General features: G+C 45.9%; 5 protein-coding genes across 22 annotated transcripts in view; 2 read left to right on the top strand and 3 right to left on the bottom strand.

The window, feature by feature from the left end:
* LOC118508899 (mucin-5AC) overlaps positions 1 to 23,005 on the top strand; it is a 75,653-nt gene that overhangs the window by 14,926 nt on the left and 37,722 nt on the right. For 3 of the 17 annotated variants that reach the window (XM_036048748.1, XM_036048747.1, XM_036048746.1), the window contains exon 2: positions 12,317 to 12,830. The exons of 1 other annotated variant lie outside the window; for it this stretch is intronic. Coding sequence is in view for 5 of the 16 variants with exons in the window: in XM_036048739.1 (XP_035904632.1) it covers positions 15,641 to 15,682 (42 nt within the window). In the remaining 11 variants the exon portion in view is untranslated. Of the gene's footprint in view, positions 1 to 7,418; positions 7,539 to 8,653; positions 9,177 to 11,963; positions 12,831 to 15,168; positions 15,280 to 15,323; positions 15,683 to 23,005 lie in introns of those variants that run through there. 13 more of the 17 variants (XM_036048743.1, XM_036048742.1, XM_036048749.1 and 10 more) reach the window with 13 other exon arrangements.
* On the top strand, positions 33 to 3,144 carry LOC118508903 (endoplasmic reticulum metallopeptidase 1-like). Its single transcript, XM_036048762.1, has 5 exons — positions 33 to 203; positions 270 to 1,029; positions 1,095 to 1,754; positions 1,817 to 2,320; positions 2,392 to 3,144. Exons 1-5 carry the CDS (start codon positions 166 to 168, stop codon positions 3,070 to 3,072), a joined length of 2,643 nt encoding a protein of 880 aa, XP_035904655.1. The 5' UTR covers positions 33 to 165; the 3' UTR covers positions 3,073 to 3,144.
* Positions 3,490 to 7,326, bottom strand: LOC118508901 (endoplasmic reticulum metallopeptidase 1-like). Of its 2 annotated transcripts, XM_036048760.1 has the most exons (6): positions 6,628 to 7,326; positions 6,420 to 6,552; positions 5,081 to 6,352; positions 4,518 to 5,021; positions 3,788 to 4,450; positions 3,490 to 3,714 (listed from the first exon to the last, which is right to left on the bottom strand). In XM_036048760.1, coding segments are annotated over exons 1-6 (2,682 nt in total). In that variant the 5' UTR covers positions 6,630 to 7,326; the 3' UTR covers positions 3,490 to 3,606. The 2 variants fall into 2 exon arrangements, with proteins under 2 accessions (XP_035904653.1, XP_035904654.1); XM_036048761.1 differs by having other exon boundaries at positions 3,490 to 4,450.
* LOC118508907 lies at positions 12,693 to 14,971 on the bottom strand. The gene is made up of 6 exons (XM_036048768.1): positions 14,714 to 14,971; positions 14,242 to 14,630; positions 13,961 to 14,137; positions 13,742 to 13,891; positions 13,386 to 13,649; positions 12,693 to 13,276 (listed from the first exon to the last, which is right to left on the bottom strand). The coding sequence occupies exons 1-6, from the start codon at positions 14,795 to 14,797 to the stop codon at positions 13,174 to 13,176; spliced, it is 1,167 nt and encodes a 388-aa protein (XP_035904661.1). The 5' UTR covers positions 14,798 to 14,971; the 3' UTR covers positions 12,693 to 13,173.
* Positions 21,083 to 22,668, bottom strand: LOC118508909. The gene is made up of 4 exons (XM_036048770.1): positions 22,283 to 22,668; positions 22,015 to 22,151; positions 21,636 to 21,689; positions 21,083 to 21,553 (listed from the first exon to the last, which is right to left on the bottom strand). Exons 1-4 carry the CDS (start codon positions 22,425 to 22,427, stop codon positions 21,299 to 21,301), a joined length of 591 nt encoding a protein of 196 aa, XP_035904663.1. The 5' UTR covers positions 22,428 to 22,668; the 3' UTR covers positions 21,083 to 21,298.

Genomic DNA, 23,005 nt, shown 5'->3' on the forward strand with positions numbered 1-23,005 from the left:
TATCAGACCAATGCTTTATCGGAGCGTTTGTATAATGTGATACGGACTCGTTTGGGGCGCTATTAAACGCCCCTCGAGTGATATGATAACGGTTTAACCGATTATAGCATTCCACAATCGGAAGGGTTGTTGCCAGTCCCACTTAGCCTACCGTATTCTTCAGACATGGACGAAAGTGAAAATCACACGCCGACGAATAGCTTGTAAGTTTCTGTTTTGCAAATAATGCACAACCAAACCATTTACTTACTTCCTGCACTCGATTACAGAGCATTGCTCGCAAGCAACAAACCCTCTAAGAATGAGGAAAAATTCTCTGCTTGGTGGTTGGTTGCCATCACCGGGGCGGTAGTAGGAATCTATCTGCTCGTCTACTGGAATTGGATGGCAATGCCGATAGCTCTGCGCCGTGCAGATGAATCAACACATCCGGATCGCTTCATCGCCGAGGTTGCTAAGCAACACCTGTTTGAGATGAGCAATGTCGGTCCTCGTGTGGCCGGCAGTTACGCCAACGAAATTCTCACCGTTCAATTTCTGTTACGCGTCATCAATGAAATTACAGCCGAAGCTAACCCGGCACACCGAGTTGAAGTTGAAGTTCAGCGAGCCTACGGATCCATGTTTCTGGACTACGAAAAGTATCCACAAACCAGTGTATATCAGGGCATTCAGAATGTGGTTGCTCGTATCGTACCGTCACAGCGGACGGATCCTGACAACTACCTGATGCTTAGCTCCCACTTTGACAGCGTGCCGCAAAGTCCTGGAGCCGGCGATGATGGCACGATGAGTGTCGTTATGTTGGAGGTGTTGAGAAAGCTGTCGCAAAATCCACACCCATACAATCATGGTATAGTGTTCGTATTTAACGGTTGCGAAGAGAACACCCTGCAGGGATCCCATGCATTTGTGGCACATCATCGATGGTTTGAGAAGGTGCGTACGTTCATCAACATGGACGTTGCGGCAAATGGAGGTCGTGATATCATGTTTCAAGCCGGGCCGAAGTATTCATTTCTCATGGAAGTAAGCAGCACAAACTGTGACACGTTCTAGTTCTGTTTCAATGTGTTTATATTTCAAAACTATAGTATTATAGAGATAACGTCCCACATCCCTACTGTACGGCTGTGGCGGAGGAGCTGTTCCAGGCGGATCTGGTTCCGTCGGAAACGGATTACTACGTGTACTCCAAGTACGGCAAAATCCCAGGCATGGATTTCGCCCACAGTACCTGGGGCTACCTCTATCACACAGCGTACGATGCGTACGATACCATACCTAACACAACGCTCCAACACACAGGCGACAACGTGCTAGCCCTTGCCAAAGCCCTAGCCAACGCCGAGGAACTGTATGACATTCGTCAGCATGAAGGCAGCAAAGCCGTATTCTTTGATTTTCTTAACTGGTTCCTTGTCTACTATCCTTTATGGGCATCGATCTTACTCAACATCGGTTTATCTGTTGTAGCTCTTGCGGCCATCTCTTTGTCACTATGGTTGCTGTCACGGAGCACGGATCTTACTCTCTGGCAGTTGCTGCTGCAGTGTTTGACGGGCATGGGTGTAGTTCTCCTGTCGATTATAGTCGGCATCGGATTGTCTTTGCTGCTCGCCGTCATTTTAAACGCCGTCGATTCGACGATGACTTGGTTCACGCAGACATGGTTGATCTTTGGGCTCTACATTTGCCCATTCCTAATAGCGACCTGCAGCGGTCCAGTTCTGTATATTCACTTTGTCAAAAATGTAAGTGAAGCTCTATGAAAACGAAAAAGTCCCAATCTAATCAGTTCACTATGCCCCTCCAGGATTGTCTGTCGCTGCACGCACGTGTTCAACTGCTGCTTCATGCTACTTGCGCGCTGTACGTGTTGATGCTGATCGTTCTGACTTGTATGAGTGTCCGATCGGGCTACCTGCTCACGATGGCCATCTTGTTCTACACCGTTACAACGTTGGTGAATGCGTTATTCAAACGGGCGTCCTCTTATTGGATATACGTCCATCTCACAGGACAAATCGCTCCGATCGCATACTTTAGCTCCGTTTCGCTCACGGCCTTTGCCACCTTTATCCCAATGCAGGGACGTGGTAATGCGGGTGCCAATCCCGAACTTCTGATCGCACTGTTTGCTGTGCTAGTGGGACTACTGGTGACGGGTTTCCTGACGCCGCTAGTTGCTTTGGCACGTAAAGGATACCTCTTCATTGGTCTGGTTTTCGTTTTCTTCCTGATTTCAATCATCGTAATGGTAACCTCGGTCGGATTTCCTTTCAGAGCTCACACCTCGCCGGAGCGATTTTACATCTACGTTAGTATTGATATAGCACAGTTGCTTTAAAAGATTGCACTAAATAACCTGAACTTTATTGCATTCCGTAGCATTGTACGCGCGAGTTTTATCATCAGAATGGAACACTGAGACGCCTCGAGGGTGGTTTCTACGTGCATCCTCAAGACCGGTACACAGGCGACCTTATCAGAGAGCTAGCGATTAAATCTCGGGCCAATGCTGTACTGCTGGGCGATCAGTGCGAAAAGGAACTATACTGCGGCATACCTTTCTACCAAAACTCGCACCACGGACAGCGCGAAAATGGATTGTGGATCAAAGGAAACACCTTTACCGTGCCCGAAACAATTGATCTACAGTACAGCGGCAACCAGCATGATCCCAACCTCAACACGACTACATTCTCGTTCACCGTGAAAGGCACAGACCATATGAGTTTCTATGTTTCGCCGGTAAGAGGCGTAAAGCTTGTTAACTGGAGCTTTAGCAAGGACATTCCTCGCAGTGGATTGTCTTGGAACGGGCAGGATGTGCACTACATAAACTTCGTCCACGGAATCGACGATAAACCGCACGAGTTTTACATTACCGTGCAAGGTTTAGCGAGCAAATCGTCAGAGGCAGGATGGAATTTTTATTTGAACGTCGTTGCGCAGTACATGCATCATGAGCAGTATCGTGCGCCGGAGTTCCAACAATTTATCGACCAGTTCCCCGACTATGCACATGTCGTTGCATATCCGGCTCATCTTGTAAGTAGAATTTTCTAATCGTGCAGAACATTTGCAGAATGAACTGAAACAATGAATTTGCGGCAATAAATCTGTTAGTTACCGAATAAACTGAGTAGTGTTACATGAACGATCGACACAACGTGCTGCTCACTCGATCGTAGCATAGAGAAACGAATTGGACAAGTTGTTTGTGGTTTGGACCCCAGCTTCAAACAGGCTACAACTGAAGCGTGAATAATCTACATCAGTTGAATTTGTTCGACCGTCGTGCAAAAAGCAATTTTGTCATGTAAACGTTACGTCTACCAAACAATTGCACAACTATAAGTTCCGTTGCTCGGTGGACTTAAAACGCGTGTTCACCTGTTGGCTAGGAGTTATTGTCGTTCAAACCCTGCACCCAACAAGATGTATTTCAATTTACACCGATTGATGGTAGGTAAAAGCAAAACATATTATTTCAAGAAATCCCATTTATTTGCGTTTAATACTTACAGACTATGATCGTGTTATTGATTTCAACTGCTGCACATTTGGAAGCCTCCCAGAGAAGCTTGCACAAGCACATCCCTAGGCGCGTAGAAATGAGAGTATACCGTGGCCCTGTAGATCATTACACTGGATCGGTTCCGTGGGGTTATTTCGTCCGACAGCCGGCTGATCATTCGCAATAAATATCTGCAGTTTAGAGGTACTGGTTCATGAGCTTCGATGCGTAGCGATTTATTTCAGGCTAGAATATCCAACTTTCCAAATATCCTGGATAAGCGACGGTGTGCGCGTATTTGGGCATTTTATCCAGCAGTGCTTGAAATTCCCGAGCAAGGTACACATTATCTTGATGCATATACTGAGCAACAAGCGAGAGATAAAAGAGCGAATCTTCTGATTGGTGCGATGGTTGCACTTCAATCTCAACGTAGAACGTAATGGGAGTTAAGTCTAGTGAACCGGAGAATAGGTTGACAAAATAAACGTCTTGATCTTTCCATCGTTTTCCACTTGGCGGAATTTGTTCGCTAAAACTCCATCCAATCAATTTTCGACCGATCAAAGGAGAAACGTACAGGCTCATATGACTCGGACCTTTAGCGATGAAGGTCAGACGGTGCCTTCCTGGGGATAGTGACTCACGAGAAACAAGTCGGAATTCGACCGGTTCGGGAAATATCGGTGGTTCCAATGCAGGTAGCCAGTAGCTGGACTCGGACTGTCGATGGTAACGGTTGATGTAGAACGGAATACCGCAGTAGAGCTCACGATCGCACTCGTCACCAAGTGGCTGAGCATTAGCCCAGTCCGGAACTTCGGATTGCAGTAAATCCGGCGTATGACGATCTTGTGGATGGAGATAGTAGATCGCACCCGAGTCACGTAGTGTGCCATTTGGCCAGTAAAAATTTCGCTGGTGATGCTGCCATAGAAAACGGTCAAACATTGATTTAAAGTACATCAATCATACAACGATCGTGGATACTTACGAATATGTAGTGTCGCTGGGGTGAAGTTTGCTCCCGAAACGCGAAACCTTCTGGAGTGGCCGCTACGATGGCAGTTACGAGGAAGAATAACAGTAGCGTGCCAAACACGTACAGTTTTCGTCGAAACAGCACTATAAATGGTGTCAAAAGGCCGACTAACAGCAGTGTCAAAAGTGCGGAAAACAGGGCCATTTGAAAGTCCGGATTCGAGCGATTGTCGCTGCGGCCGGTCATTGGGACGAACACAGCAAACAGCGTCACCGCCAATGAGCAGAAGTAAACTATCGGTATGAGTTGGCCAACGAGATGCACATAGATCCAAATCTTAAGCCGAAACCGTATGATCATGTTCACTATCGTCGTGGCGCTATAAAAAATGATGGGGAAGAGCAGCACAAATGCAGATCGAATACCACCGATCGATAGCGTTATCAGCAGAACGGCATAGATGCAGTGTTGCGCATGAAGAAAGAGAATAACCCGGCCTTGATCATGCAGGAAGAGCTGGTGGTAAAAGGAAGCGGTTTACAATGGGTCCTAAAAGGTACGTTCGAACAACTCACGATTTTTCGAAACCGAGTGTACACGAACGGCCCCAGGGTCAGACCAGCGATGCACGGCACGAAGTATAATCCGAACAGCAGCCATGTAGATGAAAACCAGCTCATCGATCGACCGCACGCATCGAATATCACCGCCACCAACACTGAAAGTCCTGCTCCTAGTATGATGGACAGTGTCTGCACGATAAGGGCCATACCGGACTCGAAGAGCACATTGGTTCCAACTGCGCCTTCCTTTCGCACGATCATGAAGAGCGTACCGACAACGAGCCCCAACGAGAACACTCCCAGCAGAATGTTGATGATCAGTCCGGTCGTTTCCGTGTAGTATACCAGAAATAGGTGCATAAAGTCGAAAAACACGGCTGTTCCTTCCCGGTGCTCCTGTATGTTACTAAGCTCGTCGGCATTGCTGAGAGCACGCACTAGTCCCAACAGATTGTCGCCAATGTGCTGCAAAGTTCCACCGGAAATAGTCTCCCGCGCATCCAGCGCTGTATGGTAGAGGTATCCGTACGATGACAAGGCAAAATCGAGCCCCGGCCAGCCGCCCTGCTTCGAGAGCGTTTCGTAGTCGGTGAAGGAAGGTACCAGCCCCATCTGGAAAACCTCCTCCCCAAGCGTATTTGCATACGGACGACAAATGTGATCGCGATAGTAAGCCATGAGGAAAGGATAGTTTGGACCCGACTGGAACATGATCTCACGACCACTGTTTGCAGCCACATCCAGATTGATGAATGCTGCAACGGACTGCGCTAATGGGTGTCCCCGGACGAAGCCATGTGCACCCTGCATAGTGTTCTCCTCGCACCCATTAAATAGGAACAGCACACCGTGCTGCATCGGCGATTTGGTACTTTGTGTCAACTGGCGCATCAGTTCCAGCATCACCACTACCATTGTGCCATCGTCACCTGCTCCCGGACTCGTCACGGCACTGTCAAAGTGCGCATTCAGCAGTAGATACTTGCCACTGAACGAGCCCCGACGCACAACAGATACGACGATATTTTGCACGTTGCGGTAGTAGCTGGTGATGGGATAGTCGTCGTAATCTAAGTAATAGCTGCCACTGACGCGCTGCACTTCGTACACAACTTCATACTCAGGAAGAGCTTGACGTGCGATGCCTTCAATAGCAGCGTACAGTGTGTCTACGGCAAATCGTTCGTTTGTTTCACTTCCGGCTACTCGTGGACCACGGCTTGTGAGCGAACCCAGATCGTACAGGGCTCGTTCTGCGACGAAGCGTTCATCAGATGACCCAACCTGAAGTGAAACCGGAAACCGTAGCTGAGTATGGTTCATCAAATCGTTTACGGTACCGCGCACTCACTGCATCGGCAAGATATACTTCGCCGGGAAGTGTATTCCAGTTCCAGTAGGTGAGAAAGTACACTCCAATTCCAACGCCAGGACCGAGGACGCACCACAGTAGCTCTAGTGTTAGTATGTTTGCAAGCAGCTTCCTGCAACGAACCAACCATGCGTCATTCGATGTGTGACTTGGTGCGTAAAAGACTTGTATTCTAGGCCAATCTTACATGGTTCGACCGACATTTACCGATGTAACCTCCGGCTTCCGAGACACACTGAACACGCACGAAAGATTGAACGATACTGATGCGCGACTCGCTCAAGTCACCCGCACGCTCCGTCACCCGTTATCTCGGTTCGTGGGAAGCAGCAACAAAAAATCCTAAATAAAATAAAACCGTCCCATCCGCGTGTGACGAATGTACGCTGTGGTTGTTGTGTCGGGCTTATCGCAATAGCATAAGCTGTTCCCCTGTTCAATTCGGCAATCTGGTTGATAAGATAGCTACATACATACGCGCTCGATCATTAGAAATCTGCATGGGGTGGAAATAGCGTACATTTTCCAGTGCGGGCATTGTTGGGCAATCCGATAAATTAGCTACGTTGGAGGCCATTGTTGTTGTAGGTGGGCTGCTGTTTGATTTACGAGTCCCAATCGGTTGTGGGTAAGGAGCAAGGCGTTGTGACAGCTTAAAAATTGTTTATGATTTTAATCTCCGCTGAGTGGTCATGCTTTGTGCTGAGGGATCATTGGAGATGGCTGTAGCGAAGCATCGCTCTTGCCCGTGCTTCGACACGTAAACAGAGAGCCATTTTCCTCACGTGGTGTGCTTTTCCTCGGCTCGGTTCGGGTTCATGCTCTCGGGAACTCGGCTCGCTCTCTGGATTCTACGCGGTTCAAGGGCTTTTCTCGTGGCATTGTTTATAAGCACGGGGCATGCTCTCGCTCTCTTGGCAGGAAGTGTAGAGCCCGCATCGAAAATTGCTGCATCTCGGAATTTCCGGCCGAGCCGAACGACGCGAACGAATAAATGTACCGACCCGAGGACGAAAAAGCTCAATTTTAAACGAAACGCCGCCGTGGGAGCTCACAGTTTAGCGTGCCTAGTTTGACGATAGGTTGGTGAAGCTTTGTGTGAGTTAATTTTTTTGTTTTGGTTTTGGTGTGTGTATGCTGCGCGTTCCCGTTGAAAACTTCCCCATTTTCTCAACCCTTCGGAATATTACGGGGTATCGATGTGGGATGCGTAAATATAAACGGAGCACTTGTGATCGTATCTAGCGAAGCGAAGGTTAAGAGTTGTGCGTGTTGTGAAAAGCGTTTGACAAATTTCTACCGCACACTCACAGTTTCTTGAAGAAAAGGCAGGTGATGCGAAACAACCAGTGCCCGCGCCGTGAAGTGAAATGCAGAGTGCGCCAAGCAGGAGAGCAGAGGCAGAACGGAATCCGAAAAGTTTTCCTTCATTTCTCCCGCTTACAGGGGCCACGGAAAGTTGGCTTTTCGTTTTGTTTCATCCGACAGAATTTTGAAATAGCTGCCGCAATGGCGGTTTGATGAGAAGAGGATGGGATTAGTCAGCGACTCGCCGAGTCAAAGTGTGTCCCTGTCTGATAGAAGCGGGGCTCCTTGAACAGTGTGTGTCAATCGATAAACTTGTGTTCTCTCATTCACTCGGACTCGTCACACACAACAGCTGGCCGTTGGATTATACTGCGTTCGACCTTACTGCGATAACCGTGTACTGATAGCAAACGCGCACATTTTCCCTTCCGATTGGCGAAGGTTTCCGGTCATTGCACCAACCAACCAACCGAGTACATCCTAGCACTGGGGGCAACTAGCTACCTGAGGCTGCGCCATCGCTCAGAGAATCGTCCCGCAGAGTTCTTGTAAATGAGGCCACGGGCTAAATCCGCGCGGACCTCCAACAGACGTCGGTTTACAAAGTGTTCAATAATGTAAAGCGTTGCGGCCGGCAGTAGAGTGGTTTGCTGCAGGAATCGACTACCTGCCGTTCTTAACCGTTCCGTTGACGATGATGACGACACGACGTCATCATTCGCTACAGTTGTCGACCTGTGCCTCTGTTTATTGATTATTGGATACGACGCAGCGTAAAACATCTCCCCTTGAGCCACGTGGTCGAACAAATCATTCACTTCCCACCAGAAAGCTTTTACGTATTTCGCATTACAAATTTGTGTTTTTTGTGTTCCTTTTTTTCATTTTCCTTCACGGCGGTGAAGTCTTTAATCTCCATCGGTGTCCCTGGCCGTGTCCAAACTACAAGGCACTGCTTATTCAATGGCAGAGGAACAACAAGAGGAACGAAACGAGAGGATTTTAATTTCCGGAACCGAAAGACGAACCTTGCCATCCAGCACTGTGAATGTGTCTGAGTGTGTGACGAGATGGTGATTCCTGTGCTTGGAGTTGTGCACAATAAGGATAACTTAAAATGGAAGAAATTATTATTAGCAATGAAGCAATACAAGCAATGCAGCAATCGTCATCAAATTTCAATTATGAACCAGCCGAGCTTGGCAACACTTTTTGAGCTCTCAGTGAATTTTGATGGACTTTCCCGGAATGAAAAGAACGTTTATGATTGCAGAAGCTGGCACTAAAAGGACACACAAAACAGCAAGCCTGACACCCTAATGAGGAAACCATTAGAGCAGGCATGATGGTTTGAAAATTGTAAAATCTTCAAACCACCCACCCAACAAGACGCTCCGAAACCGTCATGAAGAGGATTCAAAATTCTTGGTAAGTAAACAGAGCTGGTGGCAGTGCCCTACAAGAGTATAAAAAAATCCCCGAATCAATCATGAATTATGCAAATGCTTTTGGTGGAATATTGCGATTAGCCAGAATGCTGGAAGAGCAACAGACAGTGCAATGTTTGTTGTTTGTCATACATTTCAAATCAGTTTGAAATTGTGAAAAGACATTTGCTTGCCTTTGACTCCTCCTTGCCCGTTTTTTATCGCTTTTATTCACCAAGAATATAGGGTACCGTAAGAATCTTGGCCTTATGTGGAAACCATTCTTGATGATTGGTTGTTTTAACAAAGAGTTTTCACTCAATAGCAGATGAAAGTTATTGCCACCGCTTATCCCTGAAGGTACGTCATACAGCACACAATCGCTTTACGCTGACTGGCACTCAAAGACCGAATGAATCATCTTTCACTATGTGCTCACCGAGGACGACGTATCTGTTTTGGTTCGGTTGAACCTGCAGAAATTGAAGTTTTGCGGTCAAGTTTACCGTTTTTCGCTTCATTGCTCGCGCTCCCGTGTCAGGTTACTTTCCGCATATCTACTTCTCTGTTAACTGAAATGTCTGACTGCGACACATCTGTCAATAAGACTGACTGTTAAAGAGAAAGAAGAGTAGGACATGGGGCAGAGAGCGGAAGGGCTGAGGAAAGTAGAAGTTGTTTGTCTATTGACAAGGGCCATCGAGACTCCCCTGACATCAATGGGATCCGTTTTTACCCACGACATGCGGGCGGTTCACCGGGCCTTCCAGTGCGGCAAGTTGGCAAAGATGTATAAGTATCAAAACTTTATCGCCCCTTGATAATGTTCTAATCCTCAGCAGATCATACGCGTGCGATCAGGGGAAAAGAAGGAAATTAAACCATTCGAGAATACTTTTTCCTTTGCATGCTGGTGTCGGGAACAGCCGGAGCTTCGTCAACCAATAGCACCAGTAGGTTCATTTTTCCACCTTAAACTTAATCAAAGAGTGAAGAAAAGTTAAATAACGCTCCACAAATCCAATTTCTCGTTTTCGTTTGGTAGTGAATGAGCGGAACCGTAAGAGAATTTGCCGCCCCGAACGACCTTTTACCTTTTTGGATTTAAATATTTTTTCCGAACGGAAACTCCGAAAAGGTGACCAGGATGAATTTGTACACAGGGTTCTAGTGCCGCAAGTTGAAAGGTTTTCCAGCTAAAATCACTGTAAAATCAACGCATAAAATGTCCTACCTCTATGAAGCTGTGTGCTGTGTGCGCGCGCGAGCGAAAGTAAATTGAAATTCTCCGACATGCTTTTGAAGAGGGTTCAAAAGGAGGATGAGTGACCGTATCCTCTTTGGGACAGCGAAGAGCGGCAAGTACCAAACTTCAATGTTAAAAGTACGTGGTTAGGCTAGAGCACGGGAGCAAGAGTTTTGTAATTGAAATTTACGACACGAGCTACCACCGTCTCCATGGCGACTGCAATAGTGCGGAAAGTGTGCGAGCAGACAGTGGAAACGCTTACCAGATTCCTGTAATTGGTTCTTGGCGCAATTGCTGTGTCTGCGTTATGGCTCGCAACACTTGCAAGTCTGGAGCTTCAACTGACGCGTCCCATTTAATGGAAACCTGAGACGCAAAGCACGGACGAATGGCTGCTGGGCCTGGGGGGATAGAAAATCGGTGTAGAATTTACCAAAGTTCCCTGCCCTACTGCCGGTACGAAATGGGAAACGCTATGACAACGTAATGTTTCGTTGTTTTACAACGACCGAAATGCTCCAGGGTATAAATTATGGCAAATGTCTGTAGCTATACCTCTTTCCTGTTACTTTTAACCACCTTAAACAGGAAACGATTAGACCCAAACTCACAACACAGCCCTGAATGTGTAATTCATTACGCAAACTGCAGACCGTTTCCGCTTGAAGATTTATGTTAATCATTATGGCGCTTGCAAGTTGAATTTATGTACAATGATATTCGCAAATTGTTGCTGCTTCTTCATCATTAAATCACCTACGCGCATTCGTTGGTTCTCGGATTTTATTTCAATAAAGTATTGTCGAATACAAAAATGATAACTCATTGTGCATGTTACGATCGATGGTAAGTCATTCTTTCGTTGTAATGAATCCTTTACATCATTTAAACTCATACAATCACACTACAGGAAACATACCCAACAGTTTTGCGGCAGAAGGTTGAAAAAAGTGGGACAGGTTTTGGATGTTGCACAATTTAGCGCCAAGGTTAACGCGTGGTCTGTATTTAGGACAAGGTGGTTGAAAATTCATTAATCACCGTTTTACTTCCTGTGGCGAACTGTCGTGTCCTTGCCCTATGAATTCTGAAATGAGCCCTGCTACTGTGCACCGCCCGTATGTCCATGGATCTAAACAAACTTTCAGTAGGTCATTCTTTCTGTGCATCATCAGTTTCAGTACCTCAACCTCGTTGCAAGACCCGTTCGCTTCGTGGATTAGCTAGCTATATCCTTTACGGAACCGACGAACCAACCTAGCAGCCCATCTTTCTTATGGCCATGTTTATCGCCCAGTTAATCATTTCTTCGCCCAGCTGCTTTCTATTCATTGAATTTTATGGCAATAGAGGCTTGAGTTATCCCGAAGGAAATATTTACTTCAATTATATGCTCCTTTACTCTTTTTTTCTCAGATGGCCAGTAAACGTAAAATATTGTTGTAATTTTTAAAACACAATTTTAATGTTCATGGCTTCTTGTGAAATTCTATCAACTCCATACTAATACCTTTCTCTATATCAATTTCGTCGTTTCAGATCGCTCCAGTTCCAACGCGTAAAGGAAATACTTTCTCGCGTCGTAAGGATGTCTGGCATGCCCTTCGTCAGCCTATCGAAACCGTCACTTATCATCATCGTTCAATCAATCTCGTGAATCTGAACAGCTTGCCAGAGACAAATGCGGCTCAGGTGTAGTGATATCGATTTGTTCGTACAAACGGTTGTTCTATTGATGGTGATCTACGCTATACTTCCTCTCCACGGGTTTGCCATCGCCATTTCTGATGTTTTGGAGTAGTGTTTAGGAATGCTTACGCTATCCTTAAACCTCGTACATGCCTTTGTTCTGCAGCGTTCGATTGCTTAGGTTTACGTTTGTTGTTTTGCAGCATGCGGTGGTGTGTGGGGGTGAAGTGCAATTACCGTTTGCTAACAGGCGGATGTAACGTGAGTGCAAGATTATGTTGTCCGCTCAGATCTGATGTGCTGCACGGTTCACGAAGCAAGTGCAATCAAAAGCAATATTTATAAATATAGCTCAAAGTGGTGGTAGGTGGTATACAATTGTGTGTGTGTATGTTTGTGTGAGTGTGTGTTTGCGTGTGAGTGTTTGTGTGTGCAACAGTGTCAATGAGTGTGGTGAAAAGCTCTGTGCGAAGTTGTAGCGAGCCGGAGATTGGCACTGGTTAACCGTATCACCTCAAAAGGAAGCAGAACCCACAAGCGACGATTTTGAATCAGCAGTAACTGTGTGGCAACGTGACATAGACTTTCAAGCTGTTCCTGTGCGGTTGTTATATTTTTGAACGGGGGGCCAAACATAGCAGTACGGAAGGTCTCAGGAGTGCCCTAGCCCGTCTTCGTAGGTCGGGCCCACTCCCTAACCCTTCCAGTTCCGAACATGTGAGTATTTTCCGCCGTCATAGCACAGCATTCGCATGCATTAAAGAGAATTTAGTTTTATTAGTAGTTGACATGCTTTTCAAATGACCATACGCAGCCACACAAACACGTCCCTGTCGGTCGGTAATGCATTAGTAATCGATAAATGAATTTGAACTAGACTTCGAAACGAAACAATGGAATTCAATTTGCTTGCCACAAATGCGGAGGAGATACGTGCCCCGTATGAAGCTGTAATGAGATACAATGCATACTAAAAACAGCCACCGATCGACCGGCACCCTTTGATGAGCCTAGTGCCGGGCAGCCATAAAAGCTGACGATAGGTGCTTACATTTCCTCTTCAGTAAACGCGCAATCGATCAAGCTCGTCAAAACCAGCAGAATGGCCAGCATTGCGCACGATGAACGTCGCCCCGTCAAAGTGCATCCGACGTTCTTCACGTCTGTGTAGGATATATGGGCAAAGATCGGTGTTAGTGATGCTAGCCGGAGGTTATTTGAGCAACGGGTTGAAGTTTGCGAACGAACGGCAACAGCAACAAAAAATCCTACCTTACAAACAGATGCGAGGACGTTCCGAGCGATGCGGTGCAATGGATGGAATTTGTGGTGACTGTCGCACAGCCGTTGGTGGGACTGGTACGGATCGAGCAGCGGTTGTTGGAACGATATATTTTCACCAATCCATCCCCACCCTGCGTGATGCGGAATCCATTTACCTGGAACTGCAGGCTTCCCTCTTGCCCGAGCTGGTAGCTCGAGTTCTGGATGATTTGCCATTGGTCTATGTAGTTATGGGCTGCTGGTACAACGCCACTGTTGCGGGGATAAAAGCAGAATTGAAACCCGAGGCAATCCGATTGTTCAAACTACAAATCCCGAAAGATTACTGCTGGACGGGTGCTTACTTGAAGAAAACCTGGTTCACATAATCCGCTTCCATATCCATACTAATCATGTCGGACGTGGTCCGTGTGCCGGCCGAATCGACCAGATAAATCAGGGAGTACCTTGCGCTCGTTAGGCTGATTCCCTTATGCCACATTTTAGCAAAACGGCTGCGTGGAGGAATGACATGCACAACAGCAATCATTACACGGTTTTCAACTACCTGGCTACGTACTTACATGAAAGGATATTTGCGTCTTGCATCGACCGCGGCTATATCCACTCGTGGCCCATTTTGAAAAACGATTCCATTTGGATGATGCATCGCAGTGGCCAACGTATCGCTCGAAATAGCAATTGCAATATTATGGTTGCCATTGACAACCTTCACCGATCCGTCCGCCGTCATGTCCACTCTGGAAAAAACCAAATGATTGTGTTATTCAAATGTGCATCCATGCCCGTCCTGTTTGGTGGGAAACAACAACAAAAAATCTCGACACATCAGAACAAAACTCACGTAATTGAATCTCGCAGGCGCAGCTGTATGACACCATTGTCAAGCAGGATTGGTCCGAAAGGAAATTGTGTAGCCTGCGTAGTCGGATATTGAATCGGAGATTTTAAGCAGCTGCCTGCTGCTGTTGCACTGTTGCTAGGGAAGACATTTATGATTTGGCTTTGGGTTGGCCTTGCTGGAGGAGCCGTCCGAGCAATGTCTTCGAGCGAGTAAGACGAAATCGAGTTCCACACGCGCGTATTAACGGGCAGATGTGTTGGCCCAATGTAAGCAATTTCTTGAATTTTGTTACTGCTGTTGCTGCTGCCATTGCTGTCGCCCTGCGAGTTGGATGGAGCTACATTCAGCCGGCGCAACGGCAACGTGAAGGGTTTTGCTGCCAAATTTAGCTGAAATCCGATGAGGAAAAGGTTTTTACCGTCAGTTGTTGCGTAAGTTGCATATATATCGGGGAAATAGTTGTCCCCCGTACCTTGGAGGGAGGTTCCGGGCCATCACCACTAATTTGACCTTTCCCGTTCGTGCTGGTCATATACTCTTTTCCACTGCGCCACATTACAACAGAGTGCGGTTGCTGCACGGAATGAAAGCACTTTTAAAGCAAATACACTGCACAATCTTCACTTTACGAAAATTTCCACTAAGAAGGGTCGAGCAACCTCCTTAGCCACCGTACCGTCCAAATTCTAATGATGCAATATCCTCGCTCTTGAAATCATCCCAAATGGAAGCCTTCTTGGGCGGTTGCCTAGGCTACGATGGCTACTGCAACGTAACATGAATTCAAACAATTTGTGACGTTAAAGAAGAACTGTCAATTACGTAAACAATCCGATCCCCCCCCCCCTCTCTCCCCCCCTTCATGCCGTTTCCCTTTTTCACACGCTGACAATTAGTTGACAGATAAAAGTTCTTGAAGCGGCACGTGAATCGTACAGCAGTTTCGATTAATCCTGTTATTTTCAGTGTTTTAGAAGTATTGTAGTGTAAAATCCTGTTAATAAGTCTAATAACTGTGCATAGTAAGCTTGTGATTGGGTTAGTTGTGAAAATTTTGCGCAAAGTACATAAAAACGGCGTGTGTTTCGATTGGAGCAGAAGAAGATCACTGAAGGCGCAAAAGTGAGGTTAAGGACATAGAGACGCGATCGGCCAGCTTCTATCGTTTATTTTATTCTATGTGCAAAGTGTAATTAATAGCAATTTGTGTGAAATGTCGCGTTTGAAGAATGTACGACAGAATATTAAGCGTGTAACCTTTTCGTGTTATGAAAATGTCGGCGCGTTCAAGGGAAAATCCGTCCATCTCGAAAATTCGGCAGAGAAGTACATAGTGCACTTCGCGCTAGCCCTTACTTTGGCCTATCTGTAAGATAATCGTTCAAGATAGGTCACCCGCATGATTGTTACTCAACAGGAGTTGGGTCGGCCGATGCAAAAGGTATGAAAACCTTTGTACTGTTTCAAACACTTTCATCTCAGACGTTATCAATCCTATCAACGAAAGCTGTGACTTTTACAAAGGCCTGGCCAGCCGGCATGACAATACCGCCCTAGTCACCTTTTTGGTTTTGTCGTTGGATGTGATCCGACGATGGATGCTCGGTAGTTAGTCTGCTCCACGTTATGTGTGTGCCGCTCAGAAAGTAAATTATGCTCGAATGGGTCTGATGAAATCAATCGGCCGTAGCTAATTGATCCGATAAAGGTCTGTCCATCGAAGGGAACTTGGGGCTGTGATGTTGTTTGCTGTTCGAGAACCAATAAAGCAAACCAGATTACTGTTTTCGCAGTGAAACTGTACCAAGCTTCCAGACCCATTCATGTAAAAGGAAGAGCGTTCCGAATTGTTCAACACTCGACGAACGTTTGCGGAACCGAAATAATTTTCATTATGTATCGCTTTCGGATAAACGGGTGTGTACACTGCTGTGTTCTGTATCGTATTCAAGAAACGACACGAAAATGAGGAATTGATATAAATTCATAAATCGTTTATACGCATTTCAGTACACAGCCAGTGGCTCAAATAATGCTCATCAGTCTAAGTTAAGAACGATGGTATCGATTTTTGTAAACGATCTTCAAAAGCAGGCATTCAAAATCGAGGAACCAACCAAGGCGAGCGAAAATGCGGCTCCCGCTCCTTGGTGTTGTGCTTAGAAAAGGCAATATATACCAATACCCGGGTACGGGCCAAAGTGTCGTCGTTCGCCGTAAATTGCACGGTAGATGAAAATTAATGTATTTTTAACTAGGCAAGAGTCTACCGGGTTAGAGACATGGGAGAAAAACTCCGACGAGCCCTTTGCACGCTCCATCCACATGAAAGAGTGTGCTGATGCTTCTCATCGTTGTCCATAACGGCAAGGAAGATGTAATATGTCATAGGAAATCGGCTGCCTTACTAAATTGACGCTGTAAATAATCAAACCAATGTGTAAAACAGATTCGGTCCTAGACAAAGTGTGGACGACCTGTGAAACCAAGGACAGATTTTGTACAGCAGAATATTTTAAAATGCCTTTGATTTTAACAAAAAAAAAACTGGTAATCACGAAAGACGGCAATGCAAACTACTCTTTGCAAAGCTCAGGCTAAATTCCAGAACGTTCTACAAGTGGGACAAAACATCTTTGGCCCTTGTCCTTTATCTCGTCCTTCAGCTCAACCAACGTCACCTGTGCTCTATAAAATTTCCAAACGGTGACATCCCCTTGGAAAGAGGGAATACGACAAACTGAAAGAAGTTAAAAACACTTATGAATAATTAATGATACCTAAATCTCTTTTCGTGACAGGGATTTGATGAATTTCGGAGCACTAATCGAATGTGATGTGGAGTCTTTGGGAGTCTATGTTATTAGGAGATCAGATTTAAGGTTTTTCTTTTGTTTGAACCTACATAGCTCAATTTAGAATATAGCTGAGCCAAAAAAGGACCGACCTGAGTCAACAAGCGGAACGTGTCACACTAGCAGGTGGTTTGATAGCGAGGTGATGATTTTGGCAAGAAGTTAGCAGCATGCTTATGATATTAGCGATTATTACAATCACTGATTTAGAGGTGGCCATTGTACAGTGAACCCCTTCCCTCTACTTCGCCTGCTGTTTCTTGCCAGCCGTTTGTGGCACGTGCGCTCAAATAAACAGCTAGACGGTTTACTCCCCATTACCATAATTGCCATCTCTACCCTTGTTGGGCTTGTTGTTATACGGTGCAAAGTTGTGCGAAGCCCGCAGTTCCTTGCCTTGGGGAATAAATTAAGTGGAATGTGTATGATTTACTTTCCCCGGGCGGTTTCCTGGGGACTGCGTGTGGGATCCAGTAATCCCGGCCTTTGTAGTTTCTCACTTTTCGGACTATTTTCCTCCTGGGAGCGAAAAGCTGTCGACACACAAACTATTTCGCATGTTTGCAGCTCGTAACCGTTTCAGGCGCGTTCTAATTATACGCTGTGGCGAAAAATGGGCTGGATGCGAAGCGACAAATAACCACTTTGTTGGACACGTTTAAACGGTTGAGTGTCTCGAATGGATTGGGATCGGTGTTTCAAGCGATCCTATCTCCGGTGGTAGTGAAGAAGTGTGTTCAATTTGATTGAAAATCGGATCCGTCTAATAAACAAACGCTAGCTCGTTGTAGGATTCCTCTGAACCTCTGAACTGCAAACCGGGCGGGGGAAGCGCTCAGGAAGCGGCGACGGCGGAGTACGGTTTCCGGCTATCTCGTTCCAGCGACTTCGTTTTCGTTGTTGGGGTTTCCGATGTGAATTAATCACACCTTATCTACTTTGGCATCATCATTGTGATCCCCATCATCATCTACATTATTTCCCTGGCGGGAGTTAAACAGCGTGGCAAACGGAACGGACCGGTTATGTACGTGGGCGGTTTGGAAACGATAGACCAGAATTGGTTCTGGTGCACCTGCTAAATTACACCATAAATCTACCCGTAGCCAAAACAGGCGCATCGTTCGACCGCTTCATTGCCATTGGTTTACCGGACCGTTTGGGGTCACGTTGCAGGATGGAAAAATTGAACCGACGCTCCCTGTGGCGCTCGTGCTAACGCGTTCGACCACAACCCTTCGGGAGAAAATGATCCTTTCTTCACCAAAACCGGCAAGTCATCTATGGAGCTTTAGTGCCCACTCTAGACGCCCGGTGCCAAAGCTTGTAGCGTACCGAGAGCGTTCATTCTAGGGCCCCCCATTTCTGGGTCTGTCACGAACCGAGTCATGCACAAAACTCATCCGGTCCGTTTGGAGTGGATCCCGATCCGAGGCACAGTTGAACGTGTCGAAACATTTCGCCCACGGGTGGGAATATAAATGACACATTGGTCGATAAGAGAATTCATCCGTTTAAGGATTAACCACCGGAACAAGTGTGTACACGGCGGGTTGCTGCTGGCTGACTTCCTGAAACGAGTCGGAAACCTCTCGTGTGCCACAAAGAGCAGAAAGAGGCAATAGGGTGATTGAGGGAGGAAAAAACAACATATTCCCAGGACACAATATGGTAGATAGAGGTGTAAGAACAATTTGATGAAGCGGAAAATAGGGATGTATACCGCAGGCCTCCCAAACTTGCAAATTTAGGGGCGCTAGCTGCGATGGAGGCCCAGCAGGCTCGGGAAATAAGCTCATTAGATCGAACAAAAGCAAATGATTTCATCCTCAAATAAGCTGAGACGGATTGATGGAACAAAGGTCCTTGATTCATTATTTATCCTTCTTCATACATGGGGTTTTCGTTACATTGGGATGGAGTCAATCTATATAATCTTGGCAAATGCCTCGACGGTGGGGCTTGTACGGAAACATTTTGATTCCTATAAATTAACTTCTGTTCTAAGGCAGCGAGCTGAACTGCGTTGATTGTTTTCTGCTAGAAAATATTCTCCCAAAAGGAAAAAGGATGCATACAACACTAAACGCAAAATTCACTATCACATATTGTCTGGAGACGGTTGAAGTCTTGATCGTGATGAATGCTACTTTGTAAGTTCGTTTGATTGAGTCAGGTGTCAGCAAAGGGTTAACTACAATTCTGGAAGTCACGATAGGAAATTGGATTTCTTATTTCACCATGCTAGGAATTCCAAGGACCAAGGAAAGGCGAGGTACACCAACATTATACGTATGGGCGGCGTGTGTTATACATTATACATATGTGTATGTTGGATACTTACAGTCCGTTTGTGGTCAATAAAAAACAGATAGTGATGGACTGAATAGGGAGCAGGAGTTACTTCTTTTTCGATTCGCGATCCGAATTGGTAACCGTAAGCTTGTTGTCTAGTCATGGAAGCGGAAGGTGTAACCCAATCCATTTCCTATTACTTTGTATTTCTATCCTGTTATTTGTATGATACTTCGATTTTGTGGTCGGAATCTAGCTACGTAGTACAATTTAATATTAGCATTGCGACTTCTTTTTCCCTCTTCAACCGACCAGTACGTGACCCACACTAAATAGTTTCCAAAATTTGATAAAACCATTAAGTTTCACAAAATTTAGCCTGAAATAATTAACCTCTCGCCTTTGGGGGAAAGAAGGCACTGGTTTTGTTTGAGTATCAACAGCTAAACCGACACGCACCTCCCGTAAAATACGTGACAGTAAGCGACGGTTATTCGGCCCTGCCACTTTGCGTTCGGTCGCCGTAGAAATCGGACACCGATCCGTGTCCTCGCCTGTCGGGGGCGTTCACTAGAGTGGCGTGCGTGGTTACAGCTCGTTTGCTTTGCCACTTTCTTTGGCAGTTATGCTGGTGTGCCTGCCTTGGCGATATTTGTCTTCCTTTTAACCCACACTCCTAGATCCCCGGGTGCCAGTTAAATAGCCCCCAAAGTTCGACTGTCGCTTCGTCCTTAACGGCTTCTTAACGGTTTGTTGAACACTTTGGCACAACGCACATCTTGTCTTCGTTGCGGTATTGTCGATGAGACATCCATTCCCCTTGCATGAACTAGAGTTTGTGGCTTGCGTCGTGCGCTCCTTTCGTCGGTGTTCCTTTTGGGCGATAATCCGGTTTCGTCGTAGATTGATTGTGTTCATGCAAAAGATAGATACACGCTCAGGAAAAGCCCACCGAACACACTGAGAATGGTAGGGAGCCTTACGGCCTTTTAGACTTGTCCCCAATGATAACCGACCGAATGGCGTTATCTCCATCTTTAACCATCATTTACTGTTGCTGGTACTGTGCTATCGGTGGTAGGGTTACTTATTTTACTGAAATAAGATTTGGTGTGTAAAGACCCGAAAATTGGATTGGAATGAAGCTAAAGGGGATCGCTTTTCTTTCCTGCTACACTACAAGAGCATACGGTGCGTAAGCCAAGCCACAAAACGTGTCTGTTATTACGATTCTCTCCAGCAAGCTTTCGCCTTAATTTACATCTACTTTGTTTATCCGGATAAGTCCAGGATCTAAAAGAACGCTGCTTGTTGTAGTGTTGTTGTATGAAAAGCTCTCATTATCAAAGGACCCGTCTGTTTTGGGCAAACTGGATATGGGTTAGGGTTTTGATAAATTTCGGATGGCAACCACATCATGGTGGACATATTTTTCGGCACACGGATGAAGGAAGAGCTGTTCGTAGCCGGAATATGTCCCTTTTTGGCTAAAAATGGAATTAGTAAAATTGGAGCTGATAGCACGCTCGGCATAACCTCAGGATAGTTCCGTAATACCATTCGCCCGAACACAGAAAAGTACGCTTTAATCCGTAGGGCTACGGATGTCTTTAGGATGCAGAGCCGGTCCTCTTAAGCGATTAACTAAAAAGGCCCATGCAAACCTAACAACATTGGGAAGGAACATAAAATGTTTTAGCGGCATATGGACGAAGAGCATTATTTATTTACTAACTTCCAGTAAAGTAAATAAACTTTACTGTCCACCGGCGAATGTCCCCAACCAGAACACACGCCAACGCAACGGAAAGTAGATTATGAATATCGAACTTTTATCCATCAGTTCTTCACCGCAGCTCATTAATATCAGGCCGGTTGTGTCCTTTTGCGCAGGAAGAACGATAGCTCTACGCTGTGATGCGTGCCACCGATATCGCCAGTGATGTGATTTTAATGATCAGCAGTAATGGAGATGTCGTTGCCGCCGGTTGAACCCCGCTGCTGGGCAATCCGGGGACGAGCAAATTATCCGACGCTCCCTCGTTGAGCCCGGTCAGGGCAGACCCGGAGGATCCGAGAGCGTCACCATCGTTGCACAGATCGGTGGTACAGGACCGGTAGTAGGTGATGAAAGTTGGATCCTCGATGACTTCGTCCAGATACTGTGTGAGAAATGTGTGAAATTCGACACCCAATTAGTGGTTACGGATATGCACCACCATCATTCGCAATAGTGATAGCTACCAGTGGGCTTTCTTCACATCCTCGCAAGAAAGTAACCAGCTTACCGGGCGGATCCTGCGAACGAAAAGATGATGTTGATTGAACGTGTTTGATGCGCTATCCGGGTCTCGATCGAGTTGATTCACACAAAGTGTTTCGGGGTTTGCAATTGCATGTACCATAACCATTTCAGAATGGAAACGCAATCATTAATATGATAGCATACACTGTGGCGTAACAGCAACACTCAATAGAGATAAGTCAATAGAATAAGACAAAATCAACACTTGGAGAGGCGTTCTAGGCCCGCTTTTTTCCTTGCCGTTTCAATGAAACTCTTCAACAATTCAACGTCGAAGCGTTGTGTATTAAAGTTTAATGTAAAACAAATAATACATACCACCAATTCCTGTCGCGTGATGGTACAATATTTTCTGGAACAGGTAACTACGCTCTGTCCCTCAACACTTTGTGGCTCGGTTACACACCTCACATCGCCGGAAGTTTGCGTTAATCCACATGCGTAACAACGCAGTGCTGGTAGAGGAAAGATGATGGTTTTCCGGAATATCGGAAGTATTATTAATGTCAGCAAACAGCAATAATACGACGCTTAAGACAATGTAACACCCGCCACGTGTACGTTTCCATTTCTTGGAGAATCTTACCTTCGACCGTAGGAGTGTTAAATTGTATCATCATTAACAGAACAGGAATCAGCATGACGGCTTTGTCGGTAATTGAAAAGAGCGATTTATTTAATACCAAAAATCGACCCGCTCGACAAGCATCACCATCACTGGGACTTGACATTTTTATTGATTTTGCGCTGGTACGCTTATTCCCTGTCCGTTCCGCTTAAAGTATGTTGGAAGAAATGGATCGAACACAGACCAAGTTCCCTTTGCTACCTTTGAATGGGTCAGCAAGCTACGCTGCACTGAATTCGAACCTCGAAGATCCGTTGGGAAGCACGAAACTATCAATTGACTCACCCTGCAAGTGGTGAGCTTCGTACAGTGCGTCACAGCTTTTGTGGATGTCCAGTGGTTGAATGATATTGGAAACGAGCAGTACGGTGTCAAAACTATTGACTTCGTTTTACGAGCGCATTATAATGGCAAGACGCAGTTAATGTTAACTAAACTTATTATTATAGGCAGCAAGTTTCTAATAGACTTATAGCTTGAAATGGCAGCATATTGTCAGAGCGGCACTGTAAACTGTCGTGGTGCTGATGCAGATAGTAGACGATAGTGGCGATAAGATAAGATGGTACATTGTACAAGTAGGAGAAAAAAACAAGTTTTTATTTCAGTAGAAATGCAATACGGCGACAGGCAGAGTTATCAGTTTGTCATTGATAGCATCAGCGAACTACTTGTGTTCTT

The sequence above is a fragment of the Anopheles stephensi genome, chromosome 3 (genome assembly GCF_013141755.1).
Source record: "Anopheles stephensi strain Indian chromosome 3, UCI_ANSTEP_V1.0, whole genome shotgun sequence".
Taxonomy (NCBI): Eukaryota; Metazoa; Arthropoda; class Insecta; order Diptera; family Culicidae; genus Anopheles; species Anopheles stephensi.

Bases quoted from the DNA above. Each gene is read 5' to 3' on its own strand.
- LOC118508903 (XM_036048762.1), top strand. From the start codon at position 166: ATGGACGAAAGTGAAAATCACACGCCGACGAATAGCTT. The intron at 1,755-1,816 runs GTAAGTGAAGCT...ATGCCCCTCCAG, and splicing joins ATATTCACTTTGTCAAAAAT to GATTGTCTGTCGCTGCACGC. The intron at 2,321-2,391 runs GTTAGTATTGAT...TGCATTCCGTAG, and splicing joins CGGAGCGATTTTACATCTAC to CATTGTACGCGCGAGTTTTA.
- LOC118508901 (XM_036048760.1), bottom strand. The intron at 4,451-4,517 runs GTAAGTATCCAC...TTTCTATGGCAG, and splicing joins CCCAGCGACACTACATATTC to CATCACCAGCGAAATTTTTA. The intron at 3,715-3,787 runs GAAAGTTGGATA...TCTAAACTGCAG, and splicing joins TCGCTTATCCAGGATATTTG to ATATTTATTGCGAATGATCA.
- LOC118508907 (XM_036048768.1), bottom strand. From the start codon at position 14,797: ATGTGGCGCAGTGGAAAAGAGTATATGACCAGCACGAACGGGAAAGGT. The intron at 13,892-13,960 runs GTAAGTACGTAG...TCCTCCACGCAG, and splicing joins AGACGCAAATATCCTTTCAT to CCGTTTTGCTAAAATGTGGC. The intron at 13,277-13,385 runs GTAGGATTTTTT...TATCCTACACAG, and splicing joins TCCTCGCATCTGTTTGTAAG to ACGTGAAGAACGTCGGATGC.
- LOC118508909 (XM_036048770.1), bottom strand. From the start codon at position 22,427: ATGTCAAGTCCCAGTGATGGTGATGCTTGTCGAGCGGGTCGATTTTTG. The intron at 21,690-22,014 runs GTATGTATTATT...TTTCGTTCGCAG, and splicing joins TCACGCGACAGGAATTGGTG to GATCCGCCCGGTAAGCTGGT. The intron at 21,554-21,635 runs GTAGCTATCACT...TTTCTCACACAG, and splicing joins GATGTGAAGAAAGCCCACTG to TATCTGGACGAAGTCATCGA.